The sequence below is a fragment of the Pelodiscus sinensis genome, chromosome 1 (assembly GCF_052426305.1).
Source record: "Pelodiscus sinensis isolate ZL-2025 chromosome 1, ASM5242630v1, whole genome shotgun sequence".
In the NCBI taxonomy this organism is placed as follows: domain Eukaryota; kingdom Metazoa; phylum Chordata; order Testudines; family Trionychidae; genus Pelodiscus; species Pelodiscus sinensis.
Window position 1 is genome coordinate 109,557,627 of NC_143052.1, and position 17,797 is coordinate 109,575,423.

Here is a 17,797-nt window from a genome sequence, read left to right on the forward strand (position 1 = left end):
GGAACATCTGAGCTCTGCTGGAAGAGGGAGGTTTTTGGGGGGCGGGAGGGAAGAGGATAGGGCAATACAATATCTCTGATGCCGCAAACCAGCAGAGGACCCAGTGCCACTGTAGCCCGTACCTCCCCCCACTAGGGGGATCACGACGTGAGGTAGGAATGGTGAGAGCTGGACCAAGTTTCATGGACTGCACCTCTGTATACAGCTGACAAGCCCCCTGCTACAGCCAGATGCAGTAGTTGGTGCTGTAGCTCAACTGTAGCCTGTGCTACAATTCTGAAGCTTGATGGTTCAAACTCTGATGATCATGCAGTAGGTACAGTTGCACATAAAAATCACATTCTATCTTTTCTTTGAAAAAGAAAAAACTACAGTGAAAGAACATTTAGGTTATAAAAGTCAAGCCATTCAAAAGTTCGGGAGTGCCAGAATTCAGGCTGCCCAAGCAACTAATTCAGCCCCTCATGTTCGTGCATAATAAGGGGAGTCATACATCTGGCATTTCTCAACTTCTGAGTGCTTGACTTTGCAACCGAAAGAAGGCAGCACTTTTAAGCTGTTTCCCATTTCCACTGGTATACTTGACCCACGCTTCTATTTTCTTTAACCCTCAATTTGTGTTACTTTTACATTTGCTGATCTGTCTCTTTCCCTGAAACCCCTTTTAACGTCACTGAATCCTTAGTCTCCACCCCAAACCCCTCTCCTTTACTCATGCTTCCATAGTTAAGTACACAGATCTGCTGACAAACAAGATGCTGAAGATCTGTGACAATATGGTCCCCTTACTGCAGCATTCCTGCCACTACCCCCCTAATCCCCACTACTGGAGAAAGCAGATTGTGGGCTTCTACAAAGTCATGCCGGAAGCCTCAGGGGCTCTGCATTTCAGCAACCAAGTACAAGACAAAAGAAGTAGAAAATACTGCAAAGCTCCTGGCCATACCTGTGTTTTTGCTTTTTGCTCAGAAGTAGCTGTGCCACTGAAGCACAGGTCTCTGCCTCTTTCACAGCATCTCTGAGCCTGCGAAAAAGATCATTCTCTGGATACTTCCGGTCTTCTGCATCTTCCAGCATCACTCTCAACTCAATCACATCTGCAATAACAGGATACAAATAGTCGGTGTGTAGAAATTAACACCTTCTTAGTCTTTGTTACTAGACCCCAAACAAGCTCCCCAACATGCTAGCTAGATCTTAAAAGCACAGGAGCATTGGAAAGCATCAGTTTAGTTTGTTTCTCATTTTCAATTAGCTCCATTGCCCTACTTCCATGAAAAACGTTTCCCTCTTCTCAACTAGCTGGAATACCCCACCTCAATCCAATTCTTTATGTCCCTCACTGGACAAGCAGGCTAAACAAAGGTGGAGATTAGGGATGTATAATCCCAATTAATCAGTTAACCGGTTAGAAGTTAGGTAAACGTTTGACCAGTTAACCAAACTATGTGGGACCTTGGGTGGGAGACCACTCCAGCCCCGTGGGCTGCCATTCCCAGCCACGCAAGTTGGGCAGCCAGACCCACGAGGAGGCCCAGCAGGGATTCCCCTAAACAAACTGTTACACTGTGCAACAATGGAAGTCTGACCTTTCTTGTGGTTGAGGTTGGCAGCCAGTGCCTCTGTAACTCTACTGACCCAAGTGTCATAGGACTGTGCTCTAACTTTCACTCCATACAGAAGAGAAGGGAGGTCCTCTAATGGGTACCGGTACCTATATATAAACAGGAAGAGCATTAAACCGCCTATAATTCAAAAGACATCAGGTTCTTTAATCCTCATCTGTTGGATTCTGTGAATAAGAAAGTATGTATTACACCCAGATTTCTTGGCCTCCTGGGCAAGATGAAGCAAAATGCAGGACAATGTAGCACTTTAAAGACTAACAAGATGGTTTATTAGATGATGAGCTTTCGTGGGCCAGACCCACTTCCTCAGATCAAATAGTGGAAGAAAATAGTCACAACCATATATACCAAAGGATACAATTAAAAAAAAAATGAACACATATGAAAAGGACAAATCACATTGCAGACCAGGAGGGGGATGCGGGGGGGGGGAAGGAAGGTAAGTGTCTGTGAATTGATGATATTAGAGGTGGGGAGAGTGGGATGTTTGTGAGTTAATGGTATTAGAGGTGATAATTGGGGAAGCTATCTTGGTAATGGGTGAGATAGTTCAAGAAATGAGAAGACTATCCTTGTTAGTTAGAAAGAGGTAGGCAAAACCAACTGCTATAGTTTACCATAAACCTTTGGATAACAGGACCGACTGCACATGGGAAAAGAGAGATGAGGAAGCATGTACCTGAGACACTTTTTCTGCATGGGACAGGGACACAAATCAGTCGGATGATACAGGCATACGAGCCGCTCTGGATTACAAGAGCAAGTAAGAGCAGACAAGAAGCAAGTCGTCCTGCAAGCTGCACACTGACGCTCATCATCTGGAACCAGTTCAAACACCTCCTCTTCTGACATCAGCACTCCCTAACAAAAATGTTGACACTTGATAAGCACGAGTCAGAGAATCAGCACACTTCCTTACAAAACATCTTTAAACCTTCCATCCCATCAACACGATGAAAAGCAAGAGCTGCAATCAGAGTACTCACCATCTGCACAACTGACTCCCTTAAGCGTGTTTCCTCCTCTGTCATGAGAGTCATTTCCTTGCAGACCATGGCAGCAAGCCCCACATCTAAACACTCTGGATCTGCTGCCATCTTGAAGATCAGCTCCTCATGGGAGAAGACACAGTGACGCCTTAGTCGTCGATAATGATTCACACACTGACGTCCAATGGGAAGCTAGGAAATGCCAAGAACCAACCAAGTCATTATCTGAAGCCATGTTTCAAAGGACTGTCCCTCACCTCCCCACTCTCCTTCCCTCCAATACATCAAGAATAGTGTCTATATGGAGATTAACATAATTTGTCCATTATATTTGTCTGTTACCAGAGCCAAGGTCTCCAGAGCCTACAGGAAGAGAGCCATGTTTTATATCTTTTTTTGGCATACAAACAGCCTAGAGAGTTAGATTTCTGGAGCCTAGTGGGTCCATATATTAAGAGTAAGCAAAAAGACTAATATTCTCTCTCGCGTCACCCTGCTCCCAGCTCCAGACAGCTCCTCAGACCCTTATATCGCTCCCACACAGAGGGGTGTGTGTGTGTCAACTTAAGCCACCACCACCAGCTCCTGTCCCCAATTGCCTTCCACAATGACCAGTCTCTTCCCCCACAGCCTGCAAACCCTCTTTACACCTCGTTACCATTGCACCAGACATCTGGGTACCTTTCCTGTTGACCAGCCTCTTCCTCCGCAGCCCTACCAGCTGCAGCCCTGCTTGCCCAACACAAGCATTGCAGCTGACCGGGCCTGCCCCTGGTCTTGCGCCATGCTAACATCGCCGCCAGCCACCAGGGCCTGCCACCTTGCCCTGGCTGCCTTTCCTGCTGACCGGCCTTTTCCACCGCATCCCTACTGGCTACAGCCCCTCCTTGCACCATCCCAACACCCTAACTCACACACCCTGCCCACCCTCTCCAAACCGGGATTCCGTGCCTCCAGACTGCTCACTCACTGCCTTGCCGAGACCACCTACCCCAAGCACCCTCACGCACCGTAGTTCTACTGCCTCAATCCCCCACGAGGTTAAAGCACTGGCACCAGCTTCCTGTGGGGGAGGAGGGGCAGAAAGCACCAAGGCTCCCAGCAAGCTGCTGCTTTCCCTCCCACTACCTTGGCTGGGGGAAGGGAAGTGGCAGCGTGCAGGGAGCCTCTGGGCTCTCTCATCCTTGCCCCACCTCCTCCCAGAAGCCGGCACTGGTGCTTCAACCTTATGGGGGGGGGGGGGGGGAGCTGAGCTGGAGAGTGACAGGGCTGGAGGTATGGAGTCTCGGCAGATCAGTGAATAAGAAAGCCAGAGAGAGGGGGGCTGGTGAGCATAGCGAACAGGGGCGCAGCTCCCTAGCAGCTAGTTTAAAAAAGTGAACCCAGTATCTGTTTCTAGCTATGTGTGTCATGGTACAGTAGGGGTCTGGAGATAATTCATACAATTAAGAACTGCACTGGAGAACACAGTTGCAAGCACTTTGGGGTTTAGCACAGTGGAGTATCTATTCTACACAATGCAGTTGTCCTTCCTGCACTTGGAGACCACCTCTGCAGGAATTGTTTGCTATTGGGCCCTTAACAACGTCCCTTACCTACAAGTTCTCTGAGCTTATCAAAATCTGCCTTCCTGAAATCCATTACCTCAATTGTGCAGAAGTGTGAATTGTGAGGTTTAGTTCAGACACACTTAAAAGGGAGCCAAAACCTGTAATGGTCAATTGAAAACTATTTAGAGTTGATTTTTAAGCCCTTCAAAATTAATTTTCTGTGATGAAAACTCAAATGAACGCTATACCAGACATAGGTACTGCTGTAACAAAACTCCTATCCAGATAAACAAGTTACTAACATTCTCCTAATAAAGGCCAGCTAGCAGAGACATTGACAGACATATGCAACAGAACGCACCCAGTCCGCAGTGCAGAAATTCACAGCCTCAGCAAAGTTGTAGCCCTGGTTAAATCCGGAGTGATAAGCACGAGGAAAAGTCACAACAAACTCACCAGCGCACTGATTGGTCCTGTACACCTACATATAAAGCAGGGAGAGGAAAAGGAAAGAGAAAACTTTGAGATTGGCAGCAGACAGAAAACTGAAATAATTTTTTTTAAAAAGGACATTGAAACCATCTCCTTTCACCTGTAGGAGACCCTACGGAATTTAGCTAGCACAGGAGAAATTAGGAGAGTATTTATCCTTTTGAAAAGTAAACTTTTGACAATTTTACTATAAAAAGTTAAATAAAAGAATCAGCAGTTAAAGGCCCAGCACTCAGCTTGTCCCTTTTGGGATTCAAGCAGAAAGTTTCTCTATCAGTGAGTGAATCATTACTTAACCCTTCACAACACACAGTTTAAAAAACTTCCGATAATCCGGCACCTTTAGGACCCAGAGGGTGCCGGATTATCAGATATGACGGACTATCAGAAGGGGGGGCTATGAGGGGTCTGGAGTGGGGTGGGAGGGGATGCCACCTCAGACCCCTCAAAGCCCCCTCTTACGATAGTCCGGCTCTGCCAAAGGCATCCCTGATTCAGCCGCTGCTGGTCAGTTTCAGCAGCAGCTGAACTGGGGATGCCTGCAATCGAGCAGCTGGGGTGCTGCCGGGTTGGTCCCACAGCGCCGAGGGGCGGCGCTACGGCACCAACCCAGCAGCACCCCAGCTGCTCTTGGGGACGCCTGGGACAGAGCAGCTGGAGTGCTGCAGGGTTGGTCCCGCAGCTCTGTCCTTTGGCGCTGCGGGACCAACCCGGCAGGACCCCAACTGCTCTGCCCAGGGCTTCCTGGAATCAGCCGCGGATCTGTTTCAGCAGCAGCTGACTTGGGGACCCCTGGGGCAGAGCAGCTGGGGTCCTGCCGGGTTGGTCCCGCAGCACCGAGGGGCGGCGCTACAAGACCAACCCCGCAGCTACCCAGCTGCTCTGCCTCAGGTGTCCGGAGTCAGCCTGCTGGTGAAACTGACGCTGCTGGTCAGTTTCAGCAGTGGCTGAATCCCTACACCTGGGGCAAAGCAGCTGGGGTGCTGCCTGGTTGGTCACGTAGCGCCGCCCCCCGGCGCTGAGGGACCAACCCGGCAGCACCCCAGCGGCTCTAACCCAGGCGTCCCCGAGAGCAGCTGGGGTGCTGCCAGGTTGGTCCCGCAGCCTCGAGGGGCAGCGCTATGAGACCAACCGGGCAGCACCCCAGCTGCTCTGCTCCCTGCTTCCCCGATTCAGCTGCTGGTCAGTTTCAGCAGCAGCTGAATGGGGGAAGCCTGTCTGGCTGCCCCAGCACTTCCGGGTTCCTGATGGTGCCGGACCATCAGGAGTCCCGGAGCATTGGATGCAGGACTAATGAAGTTTTACTGTACTTTGCTTTGTTGGGACATCTGCCTGAGATGCAATTTAGTCTACCAAAAATGTCCCTTCAAACAAAAGTAACTATCATTCACAATTCATATTTTACAAAAATGTAGATTTTATAAAACCTGAGAAATGGAAATGTTTTCCTGTTTGTTTTTTTTAATTCCAAATGAAACATTTAATATGCACAACTCCCTTGCAGCCATTGCTATGTCACATTGCAGAGAACCTGAAATTGAAAACATTTAAAACAAAAGTGAATCTATAAATTCAATATCACTGATATTCACTGGCAAAGCTAATTAAAAAACAAACAGCAAAAGCAGGATGACTTCTAAAGACTTCAGTTTTAATAATCTACGTCAGGGGTTCCCAAACTTTGGCATAGGGACCAGTAAATCCATTCACGAGCTTTTGGAAGACCAGTAACATTCATTTGCATATTCATTATGCAAATTATGAATATTCAAATAAGTTGTTTCTGGTCCTCCCAAAACCAAAAGTGCCAGCGTTAGCAAAGCTTTTGACACTGTCACCCACAATATTCTTGCCAGCAAGTTATGGGAATATGGATTGGATAAATGGACTGTAAGATGGATAGAAAGCTGGCTAGACCAGGGTTTCCCAAACTTTTTACTTTAGTTGGAACCTTTTTTTTTTTTTTAGTACTGTCTTTTGCAGCCCAAAAATATAAAGGCATATAAAAAAAGAATTAAAAATGAATACATTTTCAGTGTTTCACCTGGCTGCATCCTCTGCCCAGCCTTGGTCAGTGCTTAGGGGACCCGGCACCACATGGGCATTCCAGGAGGTGGGAGCAGAAGCAGATTGGGGATAGGGTATCTGGCTAGGAGGGAAGGTGCAAGGAGGGGTAGGGTTGCCAGGTGTCCCGTTTTGTACCGGACAGATCCCTCAAATACAGGACTATCCGGGAAACAAATCGAGAAAATACCTGACATATAAAATGTCTGGTATTTTCTGATTAGGTAAGTTTTATTATAATTAAGTGTATCAGTCCGTAGCTGCAAACTGCCTGGCTGGTAGATGTGCTCATGCTGCATGAGTGTGTCTGCCAGCCAGGCAGTTCGCAATTACTTGAGGGAGAGTATGGGGAGGAAGGAGGCAAAATGGAATCCCCAGGGCTGGACGCACTTGTGTGTCCGGGTCTGCAAGTGCTAGGGTCAGTCCCGCTTCTCGCTGGCCGATTCGCCCCCCCCCCCCCCCCCATCTCCCCTGGCCAGCCCTGCTGTCCCCGTCAAGCCCTGCTTCTGCCGCCCGCTCCGATCTCCCCTGGACAGCCCCGCTGCCCCCAACCCTGCTTCTGCTGGCTGCCCGCCCACCCGCCCGCACCCATCTCCACCGGACAAGCCCCACTGCCCCCAACTCTGCTTCCCCTGGAAGCCCATGAACCTGCCCCGATCTCCGCCGGACAGCCCTGCTGCCTCCAAACCTGCTTCCCAGCAGCCCGTTTCCTACCCCCAACACACCTCCTCCCAGCCCGCCCCACCCCGCTCCCCCTCTCGGGAGCCACGCTGAGGCCTGGTATTTTTTTCCACACTGAAGTCATTCTACTGTAGCATGCTAAAAAAAGTAGATGAAAGACTATCCCTTAACTGATTAACTAGATCTAAAGGGTCACCATAAGAGTTCTTAAATGATATTCCATCACATCATAAAGTCAATCTGTAACAAAGCAAAAGGAATATAGAAAAGCAGTGGGTTACAGAGGTATAGAAGAAATTCTCCTGTCCTACTCACGGGTACACCATGCTCCATCAGCACATTGGGGTTCATGATGGTGACAAGCTGATGCAGGAGATCAGGCTGAGACTCAAACAGTTCAGGAGCCAACTCTCTCATCACCTCCTCCAGTTGTTCTGCTGCATGAGAGGGCACACCATACCATGTCTTGGGCTCTCCCCTGGCAGAAAACAGTCAATTGCACTACACATTACCTAAAGCAAAGTAAAACTGTCATCCTAATGCAAGGTATGAGTTTATGACAACTTCACCTGTATTTCCTCTCAGCAATGGCACCCCCTCTCAGGTTTCCGACACCCCAGATGTTGCCTTTCTTGGGTATCGATGTGCACCTCACTTTGTTCTGACCAGGGGATTTCCAGCTAACACAATTTCCTGCCCCCCTTTCCTGTGTTAGTTCAAGCCAAGGAAGGCTATTCAACCACACCTGCTCACTTACTCTTCAGAGATTTACAACAGTAATTATCCATACTTAGAAATTACCACACCATCTTCTATGCAAATTTATTGTATTCTTAAGATAGAAGCACTAAAAAGGGGTGGGGAACCCAAGGCCTGGGGGCCATATGCCTAGATACGGCCCCTGTGGCTTGGGGCTCCCATGCTGGCATTCCTGCCCCCAACCCCCCCAGTCTCCCTGTGGAGCTGGAGCACACAAAATCTACCAGGCTGGGCCCCCCTAGGCTCTAGTGTGTGAGGGGAATATGGCGAGTGTCCTTTTCAGTGGGGGAACACATCAGTGAGGGGTGTCTTGGTTTTTGTGTTTGTTTTGTGTTTCTCACTTGTGTGCAGGCCCACAGCTGATTCTTCTGTAGGTCAGCGGCCCTGACCCAAAAAATGTTCCCCACTCCTACAGTACAGAGAAAACACTGAAAAGAATAAGATAACCTGTACATATGCTAATAAACTTACCAGTGATCCCCCAACCCTAACCCCAGGCTCTGGCTAGTGCAGTCCTTCCAAATTTCACCCAAGATGTTTCTTTTGTGGTCACAAGTTCATCACAGCTTCAAATCAGAACAAGCATATTCATTATATTCAGTCCACCCTTTACACATATTGGGGGTCTGAGATCTGGAGTTTCCAGGAGCAAGTAATTAGGCAATGGATTTTCTTGCCCAAAGCATAGCTTCCAGAGGGTCATGTTTGCATTGTCCTTACCCCTAGATATTTCCTAGGAAACCCACTTCAGAAAGCTTTTTGGAACAACCCCTTTGAAGTACCTAATGAAATCTCTGGAAACTATTAATTATGCACATACAATTCCATACCACCCAGAACTACACTTTTCATACACTGGACTCTAAAAAGGTATTTAACCTAATTCAACAAGGTTTATCTTAATTCAGGAAAGTACATTCAGGATATTGTCAGTGGCAGGTATACTGTGGTATAACATTCCAGCAAGGAATTGCAGCCTACAGCAGCCACTTTCCTACTCAATAACTACTGGAAATGACTGTTCTGAACCGCAGGAGAAAGACACAGCTGACTGGGATTCCTGAGGGGAGATTTATACACCTAGTGACAGGTAATGTGGTTAATAAATTAAATGTGAAGGGAGGCTGGGGCAAACAGAAGTGAAATTAATTGCTCAAAACATGCAACTTACAAATTACTCCAGTCTTTCCAATTAAGTCTTCACACCACAATGCTCTGTACTGGCCTATGAACTCAAGGACTTAACGGTTTTTTGCTACTCAAAATATTATCTAGCAAGCAACTCCATCTAAATACTTCAATATTTCTTTAGCGTTCACTGCCTAAATACATTGAAAAATTATTCAAAACCTAGCAAAAGAGCTAAGAGAAAGGATATTGCACCCAAGAATCGTTTTGTTCACACCAACACCTTATCTGATTCCTGAAGTCTTCAGTGACACCTGCTGGTAGGATAGAGCCAGTCAAATCCCACTAATCAAATCTCCTTCCACTCAAATCTGTCTGGGTTCTCAGAACTAACAAACTGACACCAAATCCTCCCCCAGAGCGACCTCACTCATGGCATACTGAAACCAGTACCTGAATTCTGAACACACACATACTCTGGGATCTTGGTTACTCCTAAACATACTTCTCCAGAAAATTTCCATTACTGTCCAAAGGCAAATGGACCATTACAAGGCACACACTTTTCATTTTGAATAAGGTGCTTCCCATAGCTTACCCTCAAACAGTGCTCCTTTATGACTGAACCTGGACTTCTGAAAATTACAGTACGAGGTTTTTTTAAATAAAAATACAATCACTAAAATATTCTGAGAAAGCATAACATGAAGTTAACATCGCTGTGAGATTCCTAACAACTGGCAGTAATGTGAGCACTACTACATCAAGATAAACTGCTCAGCTCGGGGGCCATACACAAGTGATAAGCAAGCAAAAAAATCCCCCACCCCACAATTCCTCATTAATGTGGTCCCCAACTAAGGAGAAAGACCCCCCCCCCATATTCCCCTTGCACACCAGAGCCTAGGAGGGGGTCCAGGCTAGTAGACTGAGTGCTCCAGCCCAGCGGTGGGGCAATGGGAGGGGGGCTGGAGTGCTAGCCTGGGCTCTCTAATGTTGGGGGTGAGAAGACAACCCTGAGCTTTTGGGGCCGGATCCAGGCAAGCCAGGAACTGCATCTGGCTCCTGGGCCTTTGGCTCCCTACCCATGATCTAAACTTCATTATGAAGTGGTTTATCATTCAGCCAATAGAATTGCTTGATTAGATGAGACTAGAAAGAATGTCTGTAGAACAGACTATTCCATTGTCACTGGTGATGGCATTTCAATATCTACATTTAACCAAAGCATTAACACTGCAGTACTCTATACAGTGATGTCTGCATCCATCTCTCCTACTAGACTCAGTCTCACTTTAAGGAAATGAATGGCTTATCTTTCTTATGGTCCCTTCAGTCTCAGGCAAACAATAATAGGAATGGATTTCAGTAGGTACAGGTATTACCGGAAAAATTGCATCAGCTAAGAACAAGCAGAGCAGTGCAAGGGAAGAGGATGACAGGAAGAGAAACCATACCAGTGCAAGTAATTGATGGAATAGCTCCAGTGGTCCTCAATGTGCCAGCAGAAAGAGGAGAAGCACATCCCTACATACAGCCAGGGCACCTTCATGCCAGAGATATCTGCATTGATGTGAGCAAGGACTGACTGTTCCAACACTGGCATGTTATTCAGGTTCCAACCAGAAAGTGCATATTCCTGCCAAAGAAAGGGAGAACCCCATGAAATCTGAAGACAATTTATATAGTTTAACAAGCCTAAGGAGAAGGTATCCCACAGGATAAATTGAGCAGCCTGTTAATTTACTTTTTAGCCTTTGATTGGAATTCTGTCATGCTGAAGCTTTGGAAGTGGGTATCCACTAGACCCTAAACCAGCAGCCAATCTTGTTAGGACTGCATTGAACTAATTCACTCATTAGACAATGGTTTATATTGAAAGTTCCAAATCGGTTTCACTTTTCCCTGTACTTTTGCTCCATTTAAGTAAAGCTCCAGCCCCCACAAAGTAGCAGGCAAATGATAACAGCTCAATACCCTGAAGGCAAAAATTCAAGCCTGGAATGCACTTCAAAGAAATCATGAAACTCAAGTCTTACTACATCTCTTATTGGGAAGTCAGTTTCTCAATGGCTCATTCTGCTACAGAGTAACTCATCTAACCTTTACAAGAACTAGTTAAAATAGTACAACTTCCTCACTGTCATTGCTAAGAACAAAAACTTCCATACCAGATCAGACCAATGGTCATCTAGCCCAGTATTCTGTCTCCGGAGTTAGCCAATGCCACAACTGCCACAACTACTGAGAGTGTAAAAAATAGGGCAATTGGAGTGATCCAACTATTATTTCCATCCAGCTTCTGGCAGCCAGAGCTTTATATATCCCAGGCTTTGGGTTGCATCTCTGACCATCTCGGCTAACATTTGCTGATGATCTTTTCCTCCATGCAGTTTAGTTCATTTTTAAGCCGGTTCTACTTTTGACCATACAATATGACTTTGCAAGGAGTTCCACAGGTTAGCTGTGCATTGTGTGAAAAATTATTTCCTGTGGTTTGAATGTAAACTGCTGATTATTAATTTCATCAGTTTTTTCATTATGGAATAGTCTCAACAACACTTGTTATTGGTTTAAAAAAAAAGTACAGAGGCAAAAGAATAGCAACAAGTCACTATTCAGATGCAAAATCTTGTCAGTCTCCTTATGCTGAAAATGGCTCAGAAATGCATGCTGAATACTGCCTTAATACTTTACATTTCTACCACAACCTTCACCAGAAGGCCAAAGAACTTTAAACATTAACCCTGTGAACAGCCATACAAAACAGGTGAATATTGCAGGAAAAATAACTTATCAGCCATAGCAAATCAGTGACTGTGCCAGGAATGAAATCTAGGTGTCTTTACTCTAATCCCCCTTATTTAGCCTCCAGATCACATATGCCTTAAAAGAAACGTAGGTGCACATAAAAGCAATCACCATTTTATTTTACAAAACTGAAAAAGCCACATTAGTTTCAGTCCTAAAGGAGTATAACTTTGTAATGCAAGGTTTGGGATCAGTTAAACATTTCTCCATTCACACCTCCTCCTCTGGCATCATCTTTCGACAGCCATCCTTCACAGGAAAGCCACTTCCAAAGTCCTTGGATGAAATATCAGCACCATACTCCACAATGACATCCTCCTCAATGCTGCTCACGAGTCGCCAGAACTCCTTCTCCACCAGCTCAGTGGGAACCATCTGTAAAGACAATAGCGTTCCCATGGAAAACAGGGTTATCCTCAGGCTAAAAAAATGCACCTAAAAGTGATATTACACCTTTCCCAATCCCTCATCCATCAGACATTAAATCCAGTCTTCTCCCATACCACACATGAGAATCAATTTCCATGGAAATTATTTTGCCATTCTTTACAGCTTGGCTAAATTACAAAATTAAGTTGACCTAGGTTAGGTTGATGTACAATCACAGCAGTAATTATTACTGGTTTGTCATGTCCACACTACCCTCCTCCTGTGGGCGGTGTGCTTGCACTGACTTAAGTGGGGAAGTATGAGGGGTTGACATCTGTTACCCTCTGGGATACAAGGAAGGGTCCAGCTGTCAACTCCAGGAGCTGATCGACAACAGAATGTAAGTAACATAGTGTCTATACTGATACTAGGTCTCCTTAACTACATTAACCTAAGCACTATTCCTCTTCCTGAGATGGAGTTGTTAGGTCGGTGTTGTGTACAACTTATACTGGCAGGAGCAATGTTGTAATATAGATGCTTACAGAGCTAGGACAAAGTAAGCAGCCCTTTATGGATATAACTCGATAGCATAGACCAGACCTTAGATGCAGGATGTTACATTGTGTGGAAAGGAGTACGTGGGAAAGAAAGCTAGGATGATTAGAGGTAATGTGCCCAGATACAGTTCTACTTAGAAAAACTAATAAAACCAAATAGTCCCATAATACTGTAAGAATAAAAAAAAAAGTGAGCAAATGCCCTACACTACAACTGTATTCATGAAGGAATGCTACATCATGGGCTGGGGATTAATTTCGTTACCAGGGTAGGTTATGCACACACCCATCAGAAAGCAACTATGACATGCCCATTAATTCAGTCAGACCTTCAAGACGACTCAGACTTATTGAACAAAGAAGCAGTCTGTCCATTTATCATGACAGATTGGATAAGAACTGCCCAGTTGGGTCAGGAAGACCAATGTCCTCTTCCCATCACTTATAAATCTGTTGATGGCTGACAATTTTTTAAGAAATAAGAGGAAGAAAGATACCTTTGCTCCTACTTCAGCAAGAGTACTCCTTTCCAGAGTATTATTCACTAATTCTAGAGTGTTATAGGGAGACCATACACTTAATTACATTTGTTTAGAACTTTTTTAAATCTTTCATTGCTGAAAGTAACCCTGACATTTTTATATTGGATTTTCTGTGGTGATAAACACCACAGTATCTCACAAATATTAATTTAGTTACACATATGCTATCAATGGAGGACAAACCTTGTGCCCAAAGAAAGTTCAAATAATGCATTTGTTCATCTGGTTTGCTGAACCCTGGAAAAGGAAGGAATTTAATAGTTTGGCCACAATACTCTGTTGGGGCATAGGTCAATCATCAATCAGAAGGAGACAGTAAAACACCAGAAGAAATTAAGGGAAATTGAAGATGATCTGACTAGATGCCAGAGAGCTAAATTATTATTATCCCTTTAAATCAATCATGAGATGCCCAACAAAAACTCCAGGTCAGTTGATACTTCACTGCCTTCCTCAGTAATAAACATCAACAAATAGGGATACTCACGTGGACTGGCATGTTGAAATAATCAGACTTGAAGTTATCTGCCATCTCTCCAAAGCTCTGGAGCGTGTACTCCCTGACAGCCTGCTCAAATCCAAAGGCCTCACGCGGTTTGTTACATTCCTAGGAGAGGCAATACATTACTCCTACAGCTGACAACAAGCAGATTCTTACTAGAAGAGATCAGTGCCTACTCAGTTTCCTTGTCTAATACAAAGGCAAAATACAGATTTAAATTGCTTCCTCTTGATAGGGCAGCTCCTCCCACACAATTAACAGTTGGGCAGCCAAACTAATGTGTGCAGCTTCACATGAACATTTGCATCTCAGCACTTGCTGAAGTAGGTAGAATGACAAGGGACAACAAAGACACAGAGGCCTTAAGCTAAGAGGGGATTATGTGAGATTTGGGCACTAAAATAAGCAGCTGTAGCAGAATTGCACTGTAGCAAACCCTACAACCGTCTTAGTCTTTATAATGCAGTGTAATTGTAGCCTAGTCAGTCCCAGGATATGAGAGAAGGTGGATGAGAACCAACAGAAACTAGTCCAATAAAAGATACTACATCGCCTATTTTGTTTCAGCAAGTCAGTAGCTAGTTTAACTGTGGAGAAAGTAAATTTACATGGAGAGAGTGCGAGACAGGTAAAAGGGTTTATTAGGATAATGGCTTTCATAAGAGTTTTATGCTAATTGGTTAGCAACTTGAGTCATCTGACATGCACATAATCAGAGGAGTTTATTTCACTGTCTTATCCATGGAGTGGGCAATCCATCACACCAATGCTATTCCACCCTGCCCATTTCCACAAAGTCTCTTTCAACACCAGTAGATCCCTCTGACAATATGTATGTAATCAGAGATATCTCTCAACATACAAACATGCCAGACGGTTGATGGCTAGTTATTTTTTATTAACGTCCTTTAATAAATCAAACACAATCCCAGATCTTAATATACAAAAAGCTTAGCTGTCCACAGAGTTTTAGGCTTCATCTAACAGACACTCCTGCATGGTGAAGTGGGGGGTGAGAGCGCAACCTCCTGCTTCCACCGCACCATGAGGCACACCCCAGGTAATCTCCCGGGACACACTGCTCGAGGGAAGGGGCAGAGGAGTGGAGCAGGGGTGGGGCTTAGGAAGCGGTCAAATGGGAGGTCGCCCCAGTGCCCTGCATGCCCTTCAGGCTGGTCCTGGCTCCAACAACAATGGGAAAAAATGCAGAGCTCAAGGGCTGAGCTACCACTGTGAATGGCTTTTCCTAATAACATGAATACACACAGAGAGCTTGATCAGTTCTTGAACTGTACCTCAGCAACACATTTCGGGCATCTCCAGTCACCCTTGGGCACATCGGGCAAAGGGGGAATCAGGCAAAAAGTATGGTAGCTATCATCACATCCATCACACAGTAGCAGTTTGTCCTCATTGTTTCCCCGGCCACAAAACAAGCACACATACAGATCAACCTGCAGAGGAAAAAAAAAATCCGTGTAATATGATCAGTTTCCATCACCCAGAAGCTGCCACCCACAAGTTGCCAGGCCAGAGTATTACTAGCTATATAGCAGTACACAGAGCTGAAATCGGATACAGGAATGGGAGGGACAGGATTGCCTAAACTCCACAAGAGAAGCACTGACAAATCTCCACTGAGCTTCTGCTTCCCAAGGAAGCTATATATCTGAGAATCAGGGAGTGTGGGTAGACACACAAGATAAGGAGCCAGGGAATATCCATCTAGCTGAGCTTCAGGGGGAGGAAAAGCATTATCAAGTATCTTCCAGATAGATAACTCAAAGAACTCATTTACATTTACTTGAACCAGAAGAACCAATTTACATTAATTTTCATTTGAGAGGTTTAATATCTATCCTTGCTACATCCTCAGTATAAATGCTTTCTCCACTCTTGATTCAAATTAGATCTCTGCAGACAGTACTCTGCAAGAGTCCTCTTGTCTAGGTACCACATCATTATCCATGATACAAGCGTAATTATATCTGAAACTGTTCTCAAATGCAGGGACAAAAAGCAGACCATGCAGGAACAGAGAAACACTGAAAATTACAAGCTGAGAATTCAAAGGCAAAAGCTACATGTGCCTGTACTAATAATTGTTCCCCTTGATCTTTATTCTTCTTTGATAACAGGAGGATAAGGATTCCAAGTAGCAAAATAAAAGTGTAAGAATTCATGCTCCAGCACACTACTTCCTCATTTACTGTCTGCCCAACACCACCACTACCCTGAAGAACTTTCAAAAACCAAGATTACTGCACAATCAAGATCAAATTCCCTGTTGCTATAGCTTGTCACAGTAGGATAGCTCTAGTATCACCCTAGTTTAGAAAGGAAACATCAGCTACTTTTCTCCTTAAAATGTACTCAAGCTCCTAAAACACTGGTTTTACACAACTACTGAGCTGTATTTAGATTGTATAACAAGTGAGCCTGCTAGATCTGAAGAATAATTTTACATTTAATCATTTAATAGAAGCACTGACTTTTAATACATTACTCGATCCAAATTCCCCCATTATTCACATTAGATGGGATACAAGCCATACTGTATCTTTTTATTATGCAGCCCAAAAAGGAAAACAGGACAACACTGGTTTTAACAAGTCAGGCTGTCACTACAACATGAAGTCTTCTAACTGACAAACACAATAGGAATGCATCACAGGGCAAAGTCCTATTGTTATCTCACTGATTAGGAGAGAGAGTTTGCACACTGTTGGTGTGCAAGCATGCAATGCTCCTTTAAATCTCGCCATTTTCAATTACACATATTTGATGGGAAATTTTCCAATGGTCCAAATTCTACAAAAAGTCTTTCCATTTCCAGAATTAGTGAAAACACTAGTCTTCATGAAAGATCACGTCCAAGCCAAGTTCAAACTTGAGCTATTTGTGTTCTAATAATGTAAAAGGTGTGGTGGGTTTTTTGTTTTACTTTTTTAAACAGAGAGGGAGAGGGGAGGAAAACATACACCATCATCTCAAACTCAAGAAAACTGATATGTCAGTGGATCTAGATGAAAAGCATCATTCAAACAGGTTACTTTCAGAAACAAAGTGTATAGAAATTAGGGATGTTATATATCAGTTATTTTAGTAATCACTTAGCCACAATAATTTTATGGGGTTACTCAGTTACTAAAACATTCCCTGAGGGCAGGGCCAGCAGCCAATGCACTCCTGGGCTCCATTCTGGGGAGCCCCCTGCCACCTCTGTATCAGAAGCAGCAGCACAGGGTGGCAGGCAGAGTTGGTCTGTGAGGGGAGCCCATTTTAAAATCAGCTTCCAGGGCAGACCAGCTTCTGCCTGCCACCCCTGCGCACAGGGGGCCCAGAGCTTCCCACAGACAGAAGTTGTTCCGACATCCTGCCTGCCTGACCCCCATGCTGCTGCTTTTGATACAGACACAGAAGCAGAGGGGAGGGCAAGGGGAGCAGGCAGCTCCAGGGAGCCAGTACTCATGGGGAGCTGGCTTCCTACCTGCTCCCACTGCTGCCTCTGTGAGAGGCAGCAAGGGGAAGGCAGATGGCTCCACAAGAGCCAATATGTGCAGTGGAGGGGCAGGCGGCTCTATAGGATCTGGTGCCCATGCGGAGGCAGCAGGGGGCCAGGAAGAGCAGACAGCTCCACGGGAACTGACACATGCAGGAAGCTAACTTAAAAGCCAGCTCTCCCCTCTTGCCCCCCGACTCCACTTTGCTGCCTCTGATAC

General features: G+C 45.3%; 1 protein-coding gene across 4 annotated transcripts in view; it reads right to left on the reverse strand.

Annotated features, from left to right (window-relative positions):
- Nucleotides 1-17,797, reverse strand: part of KDM5A (lysine demethylase 5A) — a 77,128-nt gene that overhangs the window by 36,255 nt on the left and 23,076 nt on the right. For all 4 annotated transcript variants that reach the window (XM_075940874.2, XM_075940870.2, XM_075940885.2 and 1 more), the window contains 10 exons: nucleotides 15,371-15,529; nucleotides 14,061-14,180; nucleotides 12,319-12,477; nucleotides 10,749-10,930; nucleotides 7,720-7,882; nucleotides 4,529-4,648; nucleotides 2,615-2,809; nucleotides 2,308-2,489; nucleotides 1,590-1,714; nucleotides 947-1,097 (listed from right to left, as the gene is read on the reverse strand). In XM_075940874.2, coding sequence (XP_075796989.1) covers nucleotides 947-1,097; nucleotides 1,590-1,714; nucleotides 2,308-2,489; nucleotides 2,615-2,809; nucleotides 4,529-4,648; nucleotides 7,720-7,882; nucleotides 10,749-10,930; nucleotides 12,319-12,477; nucleotides 14,061-14,180; nucleotides 15,371-15,529 — 1,556 coding nt within the window. The remainder of the gene's footprint in view (nucleotides 1-946; nucleotides 1,098-1,589; nucleotides 1,715-2,307; nucleotides 2,490-2,614; nucleotides 2,810-4,528; nucleotides 4,649-7,719; nucleotides 7,883-10,748; nucleotides 10,931-12,318; nucleotides 12,478-14,060; nucleotides 14,181-15,370; nucleotides 15,530-17,797) is intronic.